Source organism: Nilaparvata lugens, unplaced genomic scaffold (genome assembly GCF_014356525.2).
Source record: "Nilaparvata lugens isolate BPH unplaced genomic scaffold, ASM1435652v1 scaffold4333, whole genome shotgun sequence".
NCBI classification, from domain to species: domain Eukaryota; kingdom Metazoa; phylum Arthropoda; class Insecta; order Hemiptera; family Delphacidae; genus Nilaparvata; species Nilaparvata lugens.
Window position 1 is genome coordinate 1 of NW_024090619.1, and position 10833 is coordinate 10833.

Below are 10833 nucleotides of genomic sequence, written 5' to 3' on the forward strand. Positions count from 1 at the left end.
TTAATATTACATCAATAAACCTGTATCAGCTACCGTCTATGGAAGGCATTGACAGTATAGAAGATCGGCTATGATGTTCTGCTATCTCTCTTCACTGCCATTATAACATGAACCCCACTATAAAATTATCTGTATCCTCAGTATTTGTTCAAGAATAATTTATAGGTTTTAATTATTGAAAAATTCACTATATATAGGTCTAAGTTCACTACTTAATGTATCGAGCAGCTCTTAGTATTTAGATATTTCAAATTCATTTGACAATATTTTTTTGTTAAGTCACTTTTTCACCTCAATTTCAAATTCTATCGGGTTTTAAATTAAAATTTCCTTTTGTGACAATTTTGCCGAAAATGTTTCCAATGAAAAGTCGAGTGATTTACACCCTTCTAATTCTTACTACATTCTCGGTGAGTTGAACCTCATTTCTGAAAAAATGTGCCTTTTTTCTGATGATGAAGCCTTCTCTTATCCCAGCCTTGTGCTAGATTAATGCCTTGAGATCATGATTCGAAACTATAGTAAGGTCCTATTTATGATGACAGTATTTGATTAACATGCTGCCATCCTTGTCTATCATTCGACAAAGTAGATAGGATTTTTTTTCTATGTTTGGTTTTGAAACATCTTAATTTTAAAATCTACATCGTGGAAATAATTAGGGACTGGGAATTTTGTGAAGTGGAAAACTACAAGACTTAATCTAATTGGGACTATGTGTAACCTTATCTGAATTTGGGAGAGGAATAGTACAAGGCTACCTTAATTATTCTCTCCCTATAATTTTTGATGAAACCTTCGTTGTATGAATTAATAATATACATATGAAACTGAAATAGCATAATCTTTGGAAAATAATGTGAGAATTTCTATGTTTCAGGCTCAATTATGTTCAGCGGGCAGGTTTGGTGAGCAAAACTTATAAAATTATTGATAGAAAATAATATAATAAATATCAAATATTGATTCATGGAAAATATTAATCCTATGGCTTCAATGTACGCGACTATGGATGAATGATAGTACTGAATTGGAATACAGTATATTGAATAAAAACTTTTTGTGTAGTTGGGAAGTTGATATTGTGTAATTATTCATATTGAATGAAAAAGAATAATAAATTGTCAAAAATCAAAGATTTATTGAACTTAGAAAGACCGGTTTCGGTTATTACACCATTGTCAATCTCTGATAAACTATAAACTGATAGTTTATAGACCACAGATTTATTGATACTTAGAAAGACCAGTTTCGGTTATTACACCATTGTCAATCTCCGATCAACTATCAGTTTATAGTTTATCAGAGATTGACAATGGTGTAATAACCGAAACCGGTCTTTCTAAGTATCAATAAATCTGTGGTTTTTGACAATTTCTTATTTTTTTTCATTCAATAATAATAAAAACTACTCAGAATAGAAATTGAGATGAATTATGCATGATTTTACAAGAAGGAATATATCTCGCCTCACTGTGACTCGAATTTGAGACCTCTGCTCCTCTAAGCCAACGTCTAGAATATATTATAGATACATGTATTCTATAGTGAGGTCCACGTTATAATGACACTGTTCGATTAGCAATGGCATCCTTGTCTATCATTCAACAAAGCAGATGGCATCAATAAAAATGTTCTATGATACTTTTATCCAAAATGGCGGCAGATTGAACTTTATAAATAATTTCTTAGAAAACTTAAACTTCAATTAGCCGCCATTTTTAATGAAAATATCATAGAACATTTTAATTGATGTTATATCAATTGGATTGATGAGGTCTTTAAAATTATGTACCAAACAATGGCTGTTTACATCTATATATATAAAAGCGAAATGGCACTCACTCACTGACTAACTCACTCACTCACTCGCAAAACAAAACATCTACTGGACCAAAAACGTTCAAATTTGGTAGGTATGTTCAGTTGGCCATTTAGAGGCGCAATAAGAACGGATTGGAAAAATTTCCAAAGATACGCTCAAAATCTGCGTTTTTTCCAGCGTTTTTTAGCGTTTTCTCAGCTTTATCAGGGAACAAATAAACAGAAAATGTTCAAATTTACTGCAAAAGCTCAGCTTGGGTGTAATAATGTTGTGTCAGAAGGAATTTGAAATAACGCCAAAAATACGCCCAAAATTAGCGTTTTCTCAGTTCTCTCATCAAGTAATAGACAGAAAATGTTCAAATTGCTGCAGAGGTTAAGCTAGGGTCTAAAAATTTTGTAATGAAGTGATTTGAATATTTCATCAAAGATACGCCCAAAATCAGTGTTTTTCAAACGTTTTTCTAAGCTTTTCTGCGTTTTCTCAGTACTTTGAGTTTCTGATGGAATGAAGCATGCTCAAATGAAAAATGCCCGCTGATCTCATTTTTGTTCGATCCAGCCGGGGGTCCAGGGGGCGGAACCCCCTGGCTAGACGGATATAGCGAGCGAAGCGAGCCTGACGGCTAGTTTAAAATATTAGATTTACAACCCCCAAGTCACCCCCTTATTAGTGGTTGAAATTCAGTTGTGTGTCAAAAGGTAGAGTATTTGACCAATAACTTACCCTGAGAGTTACAGTATTATATCGACAACAGTCTCCAATTAATCGAAAGGTTCCACATACATTTATGATTCAGTCTGTATATTCGATAGGGTTTAAAAGTTCAGAGATTTTCGTGTAACTGGATGCAGAACTGTGATCAGCATTATACCATAGAATTAATACAAGCTTCGAAACTCACTTTTTTCGCCCTCTCCATTGAAAAGATTATTGAAGTTGTTATCCATGCCTCCAGAAAGCCGGTTAATGTCTCCATCAGTGATAGTTTGCCCATTACGGGAAAAATTGGAAAAATCTGTGAAAAATGGAGAACAAGTTATTCTCAAGAAAATATTGAAATCAATATTGAAATTATTACGAACTTGTACCAAGAGGAGAAATTCATAAGGAGATGATGTGTAGTGTGGTCCAAGCTATAATGGCAGTGGATAAAGATAGAAGAATAGCGATGCCGATTCTCTGCATTAATTAATTATATTTAACAGAGAATCGGCATCGCTATTCTTCTATCTTATCCACTGCCATTATAGCTTGGACCACACTACACATCATCTCCTTATGGAATTTCTCCTCTTGGTACAAGTTCGTAATAATTTCAATATTGATTTCAATATTTTCTTGAGAATAACTTTTTCTCCATTTTCACAGATTTTTCCAATTTTTCCCGTAATGGGCAAACTATCACTGATGGAGACATTAACCGGCTTTCTGGAGGCATGGATAACAACTTCAATAATCTTTTCAATGGAGAGGGCGAAAAAAGTGAGTTTCGAAGCTTGTATTAATTCTATGGTATAATGCTGATCACAGTTCTGCATCCAGTTACACGAAAATCTCTGAACTTTTAAACCCGATCGAATATACAGAGTGAATCATAAATTAATGTATGTGGAACCTTTCGATTAATTGGAGACTGTTGTCGATATAATACTGTAACTCTCAGGGTAAGTTATTGGTCAAATACTCTACCTTTTGACACACAACTGAATTTCAACCACTATAAGGGGGTGACTTGGGGGTTGTAAATCTAATATTTTAAACTAGCCGTCAGGCTCGCTTCGCTCGCTATATCCGTCTAGCCAGGGGGTTCCGCCCCCTGGACCCCCGGCTGGATCGAACAAAAATGAGATCAGCGGGCATTTTTCATTTGAGCATGCTTCATTCCATCAGAAACTCAAAGTACTGAGAAAACGCAGAAAAGCTTAGAAAAACGTTTTAAAAACACTGATTTTGGGCGTATCTTTGATGAAATATTCAAATCACTTCATTACAAAATTTTAGACCCTAGCTTAACCTCTGCAGCAAATTTGAACATTTTCTGTCTATTACTTGATGAGAGAACTGAGAAAACGCAAAAAACCGCTAATTTTGGGCGTATTTTTGGCGTTATTTCAAATTCCTTCTGACACAACATTATTACACCCCAGCTGAGCTTTTGCAGTGAATTTGAACATTTTCTGTTTATTTGTTCCCTGATAAAGCTGAGAAAACGCTAAAAAACGCTGGAAAAACGCAGATTTTGAGCGTATCTTTGGAATTTTTTCCAAATCCGTTCTTATTGCGCCTCTAAATGGCCAACTGAACATACCTACCAAATTTGAACGTTTTTGGTCCAGTAGATGTTTTGTTTTGCGAGTGAGTGAGTGAGTTAGTCAGTGAGTGAGTGCCATTTCGCTTTTATATATATAGATGTAAACAGCCATTGTTTGGTACATAATTTTAAAGACCTCATCAATCCAATTGATATAACATCAATTAAAATGTTCTATGATATTTTCATTAAAAATGGCGGCTAATTGAAGTTTAAGTTTTCTAAGAAATTATTTATAAAGTTCAATCTGCCGCCATTTTGGATAAAAGTATCATAGAACATTTTTATTGATGCCATCTTCCTTGTTTTAAAAAGGCCTTTAAAATGATGTACCACATAATAAGTATTTAAAATATTCGAGCAACAACAACTAAGTCAGTCCCTTATGAGGGGTTGAAATTCAGTTGTACGTCAAAAGGTAGAGTATTTGACCAATAACTTATCCTGAAAGTAACAGTATTATATCTACAACCATCTCCAAATTTTTGTAGGGTTCCCATACATATGACTCACTCTGTATAGTATTTGAAATGTTATAACAAACTTATATACTAACTCATGTATTTAGCCTACATTGTTTTTCAAATATATAATCTCTCATTTGATGGAGTAAAGAATTGGCTTATAAATGTACGGGATTGGAAATTCACGAATGACGCATCATCACGTCTGAACTACTGGACTGATTGACTTGAGATTTAGCATATAAATTCTCAATTTACCAAAGATGGCTATAGGACTATTTCAAATTATTAAAGACTTTAGTAGGTCAAATTTTTAGTTTGTCAAGTTTTCAATTGAAACCTTTTAGCTCGAGTAGTGCAAGTCTTCTATATAATAAGAGAGCTTAGGGTTGTGTTTGTTCGCATCAAAACATGTCAACTTGTGAATTGCATACAGAAAAAACGGGAATGATTCAGATCTCCAAATTCTCCACATAGATTCTAAATATATCAATCTCGTGCACCTCGAAGCCCAAATTTCAATTTTCCTTCTGTATTTTTCAGAAATAATGTTCAAATCCTATTCATGGAACATCATACGGCATACCTACATTGTTGTAGAATGTGTTTGTATAGAGGAAGCTCATAGAAAAATTGATACACTGGTTACAATGTGTAGCAATATGTATGATTTAGGAAGCTCATGTTTCAAGTGTGACATAAGATACATTGACTTTTTGGCGGTACGAAGTTCGCCGGGCAAGCTAGATACAAATAAATAGATTAGTACACTTTCATTTTAATTTGTAGAATGCTGTATAGGCCTACTCCTTATCCAATTGAATAAAATACTGTGATCTGGGATACCACTTTATTTTTCGTGTAATCAAATTGGCATTGAAATTTTGCAGATGCGATTCTAGGAGTATTATCGGATATCATGGGGAATGGAGACTCAATATCCAAGGAAGAATTTGGAAGAAACCCCATACAACGATTGTAAGTATGCTATCCAATATTTAGATGATGGGCAGTACAATTTATTAATTTTTTGAGAGTTGCTTCCTTTATTTATACTATTTCTCTAGTATCTATAAAATACGATAACTAGAATTTATTCTCATATGAAGTGTGGTAAACGTTATAATAGCAGTATTTGATTATAATTTATTGGTGTTAAATTGAATTGGGAAATTCTTTATTCATGATCATGTACCGGCATATCAGGAACATCGTCAATATAATACGAACAAACATAACATGGAAAGTAGTAGAAAACAGTCTTAAACATCCTATGAAAAAAGCAAAAAGTGATAAGCAACAGTCATAATTCTACAGTTCTATCTTTAAACTGAGTTGCTATCCTTGTTTATCATACGAGAAAGCAGATAACGCTACACTTTTCTTGTTCCACAAGGTTGCTAAATCGTTTTTCAATATTGTAGAAATATGATCAATTAATAGATTAATATATTATTAAGCTTGGAAACCATGTGAGATTTTATATAAATTACTAGCTGTCAGGCTCGCTTCGCTCGCCATATCCGTCTAGCCAGGGGGCTCCGCCCCCTGGACCCCAGACTGAATCGTCCAAGAATGAGATCAGCAGGCTCGCTTCGCTCGCCATCATTTTTCATTTGAGCATTTTTATCATATGTTAGGACAATCCAGTCAAGGGTCCAGACTAAACGTCTGGCTAAACGGATATGGCGAGCGAAGCGAGCCTGACGGCTAGTAATATAATATTCCCAGGATTGAAGTAGCAGTGCCCAATCAATTTTTCCGCGATAAATGCATTCAAATCTTCAACTTGGTGCCAGCCTAACAAAGTCAACTCAACTTGATGCCAACCTGACAAAATTATTAATTTAGTTGCCAGTTAACAACTGTTTCGGAGAAGTACTCTATCTAGATTATAGTTCTATAGTAACATAATATGATATGGAAATTTCAATTATAATTAAGAGATTTGAAGAAGAAGATTCTTCATGCTGAACTTCAAACCCTTAACAACAACCCTTAGAGTTAGAATATTGCCAAAAGATTTCCTAGTGCGCCTCTAAAGGGCCAAGTGAACATACCTACCAAATTTGAACGTTTTTGGTCCGGTAGATTTTTAGTTCTGCAAATGAGTGAGTGAGTCAGTCAGTCAGTCAGTCAGTGAGTGAGTGCCATTTCGCTTTTATATAAATGTAGATTGTATTGTGCATTATATATGAATAATTGTGCGAAAAAATGAATTATATCCATTTATATTATTATTTATATATAATTATTGTGATTTTATATGTATTATTAATGAACACCAGAGATACGAATAATTTTTAATAATAATTTTCCATCCACGGTTCCTGATTCTGGCAGCAGGTTACAGTTTGACAATTACCACTGAATCAAGTATTCAATTTGACAAGCTTCCAATTCATCAAGATTTCAGTTTATAAAGTTCCCCGTATGTCATGCTCTCATTTTGTCAAGTTTTCAATTATTCAAGTTCTCAGATTGTCTTGTTTTCAGTATTTCAAGTTCACGGTGCACTTTTTGAGTACCTTTTCACTTATTGTTATCTCAATCAAGACAAGTTGGTTAATTTCCAACCTTACATCATGTCAGCAATGTACTTAAATGGTCGTAGATAGAATAGTGTTTACAACAGTTTTATAAGGTCTTCAAGACTCTGGTGAGACTTGAATCTACATCTAACTCGTGCTTTGAAAACCCCTATTATAAAACTGTTCTATAAGCTACTATTCTATGATGCTTTTGTGTTTGAACAGGTTCAACAACAAACTGGCTTACGAACGTGCTCTCCTGAGACAACAAATGGAAGCAGTCCGTCAAGCTAGGAGAACCAAATGATTCTAATCAAAAGTTGATTCTGCTCTTTCCTGAGTAATGCATTCAGAATAAATAAAACTGAATCTTTATCTGAAGATATTGGGATACTCTCTTATCCACCTATCAAAGTCTTAGAGCCGGTTGCATGAAAGCCGGTTAAATTCTAACCGTGATTAATTTCACAGGAACCAATCAGAAAAGGTCTTTCTAATAAGACGGCTTCTCTGACTGGTTCTCGTGGAATTAATGACGATTCAAATGTAACCGGCGTTTCTGCAACCGGCTCTGACGAACCGACATGTTGCATTTCACTTGAGCACTGCTCAAAAATAGTGGCTTTACGCAACAAAAAAAGCTAGTGACCCCCTGGGTTGGAGAACTCGCTAGAAAACTGCGATATCGTGATCTTTGGAACCCGCAGCTTCAAATAATACAGAATTGATGAAAATTTTGGAAACAGCTAAGGGCCGGTTTCCCCCCGGATTGGAGAACTCACTAGGAAACTGCAATATTGTGATCTTTGAATAATAAAGAATTGGTAGAAATTTTGGAAACAGCTGAGGACCGGTTTCCGAGCACGGGATTCAGCTGAGTTTAACGACTTTAAACAGCTGGAGTGAGAAAATTGGCTTTCCGTGACGGGGCGTAGTGGCAGTCAACGTTTCAATTGAATTTCGAAAAACTAGAAAAATGAACAAAAATTAGATAAAGAGAAGATGGTGTGAAGTTTCAGCTATTTTGAATTATCCAGGTATGTTCCATTTCGTCAAGGAAAAACGTTTCCAATTATAGAAATGAGAAAATGAAGATTATCGTAAAAACGGCGACTACGCCCCGTTTCGGAAAGTCAATTTTCTGACTCCAGCTGTTTAAGGCCATGCAAAGGCTGAAAATAAACCCAAGTTCCTGGATTCGTATATCATCAAGCTATCGAAATGAAATAGTTTTCTCAGGGGAACATTAATTTCTCCCAATCAAAAATATTATATTTTCTTCAGCATTATCTAGTTCATTTCATTATTTTTAATCATCTATCAAATTATATTTTTTCAAATGTGAGGATATTGATACTGATGGGCACGCATAATACTACCATTACTGCAGAACGGAATATTCAATCCAAAGACCTTGAAGATGCAGTACTTTTGAAGGTATTTGATTGAAACTATAGACTTTTATAGTCTATTATAGAAATAGACACGGGTTCTCGACATCTGTGTAATCCACTACTTGTCAGCTGATTTATTATGAATAATTCTATAGTCTGTTTAATCCTATCTTCAGAGTAGATGATATAATATTATATAGTGATATCAGAGTATGGAAGAATTCATTTTCTTCTCATATATTCCTAAAAATGCAAAATTCCAAAAAACCTTGTGTACTTATACATCGACGCACAGTTGTAAAAGGAATATTCCTGCCAAATCTCATAGAGTTCTATCAACGCGTTTGGCCGTAATCGCGTTACATACATACATACAGACAGACAGTACATAGGCACACAGCTCTAGAAAAAACTCCATTCTACTCTGGAATACGTTATTCTAATAAATTACCTGCAGCCATCAGAAATCTGGATTCAATAAACAAATTCAAACTAACAGTCAGAAAAATGCTAGTAGAGAAAGCCCTATACTCTGCTGCCGAATTTTAATTTGTGAGAAGGGGCTGTAGAGTGTAACTTAACTTTTTGTGACTTTCATTTCCATGTGAATTTGATGAGATACATCATAGAGTGTATTTATTTATTTTACTTTCAAGAAGTTAGAACCAAGTCTTTTAAATATAATTTTGTTCTAGTATTGACATGTCACCAGTCAAATGAGTGTTACTCAAAAATTGATGTAATCTGACGATAAATAAATGAAATGAAAAGAAAATCCGAGTCAGAACATAGACCTCACTACGTTCGGACAATAATTACATGCAATGAATTCTTCAGCTGACTAAATGATAAAATCACAAGAATTTTTTCCCTTTGTAATTTCAATTTTATTTATATCCTGGAAAAGGATGACGTAAAGAAATACGTGTTCAAAGTTTGAAGCTCAAATTGTTTCTTAAGTTATTGTAGAACATACAAACAGACGGACAACGACTTTGGCCTTCAGTGAGTCAAAAGTGAGAACGCTTGTTCTACTAGTAGTTCTGTGAGCAGTAGACCTCGCGCTCAATAAGTTGCATTGACCTTTTGTTATGTTTTCTCAAAAATAATTAAATAATTTATCAATTTAAAATGTCTAGAAAAAATCCTAAATAAACATAGAGCTTCCTGTCCTATCGTACTGTGACGTGTCGTCCCGGAATGTGAGTGTGAGCGCTGTTATCAGGTATGGCTGCCGTCGATCCGCCAATCCAATCAACCCATCAGAGAACATTCTGTGTTGCCGTGTTGGCGAAAAATCGGTGTGTGAAATTATCAAAATAACTACCATAATGCTGATTCCCTTCAAACTTCATTTCTCACTTTTCAAGATTTTAGAAATCATTTCTTTTCAATAATATCCGTTGCAATTTTTATCATCAGATAAAAAAGAAAAACGAAAAAAAAATCCTATCAATAACTTCAAACTAGAGTCATGGCTTAGCTTATGGAAAGACAAAGCTAGTAGACAACTGTCCACTAACGTTGATGGAAAGATAAATTTTCAAGATGTTCGATGTTTCTGAACGGGTAGTATTAGAGTCCACTAGACAGCTGATTTATAATGAATAATTCTGAAGTCTGAATTTACGGTAATATTGGCGTTCAAAGGGGACTCCTTCTCCCTTTGTATTATCCTTAAAATGCGAAATTTCAAAAACTGTTTGTATACGTCGACGCGAAATTCAAAAATTTGAACAAACTTGTCAAATTTCATGAAAATCTATTGCTGCGTTTCGCTGTAAATGCGGAAATGAAATTAACAAAAATATAAACATACTAGTAGTTCTATGAACAGTAGACCTCACACAGTATTCTCATCTACAAGTACCTGATTGAAACAATGGACCTTATGGAGATACAGTAATAGACTGGCTTCTCCACACATCTGTGTAATCACTTGTCAGCTGATTTATGATAAATGATTTTATAGTCTGATTTTTACTCTGATATTGGCGTATGAAGGAGGCTCCATATTTCCTTTCATATTATCCTTGAAATGCAAAATTTCCAAAAACCTTGTATATACGTCGACGCGCAATAAAAAAAGGAACATACCTGTCGAATTTCATGGAAAAATAGCACAGTGTTTCGCCGTAAATGCGCAACATATAAACATTCAAACATTTAAACATTGAGAGAAATGCCAAACCGTCGACTTGGATCTCAGACCTCACTTCGCTCGGTCAATAAACATAAAGAGAAATGCAAAACCGTCGACTTCATTCTTAGACCTCACTTCGCTCGGTCAATGAATGATCCTCCA

The 10833-nt window shown here is 34.6% G+C and overlaps 1 protein-coding gene across 1 annotated transcript; it reads left to right on the forward strand.

Annotated features, from left to right (window-relative positions):
- The first annotated feature begins 201 nt into the window (after positions 1 to 201).
- LOC120355702 lies at positions 202 to 7515 on the forward strand. The gene is made up of 5 exons (XM_039444348.1): positions 202 to 410; positions 881 to 908; positions 3197 to 3310; positions 5494 to 5581; positions 7360 to 7515. The coding sequence occupies exons 1-5, from the start codon at positions 354 to 356 to the stop codon at positions 7439 to 7441; spliced, it is 369 nt and encodes a 122-aa protein (XP_039300282.1). The 5' UTR covers positions 202 to 353; the 3' UTR covers positions 7442 to 7515.
- The last annotated feature ends 3318 nt before the right edge of the window (positions 7516 to 10833 follow it).

Coding starts and splice junctions, on each gene's coding strand:
- LOC120355702 (XM_039444348.1), top strand. CDS start 354: ATGTTTCCAATGAAAAGTCGAGTGATTTACACCCTTCTAATTCTTACT. Junction 3,311..5,493: donor CAATGGAGAGGGCGAAAAAA/GTGAGTTTCGAA, acceptor GAAATTTTGCAG/ATGCGATTCTAGGAGTATTA. Junction 5,582..7,359: donor AGAAACCCCATACAACGATT/GTAAGTATGCTA, acceptor GTGTTTGAACAG/GTTCAACAACAAACTGGCTT.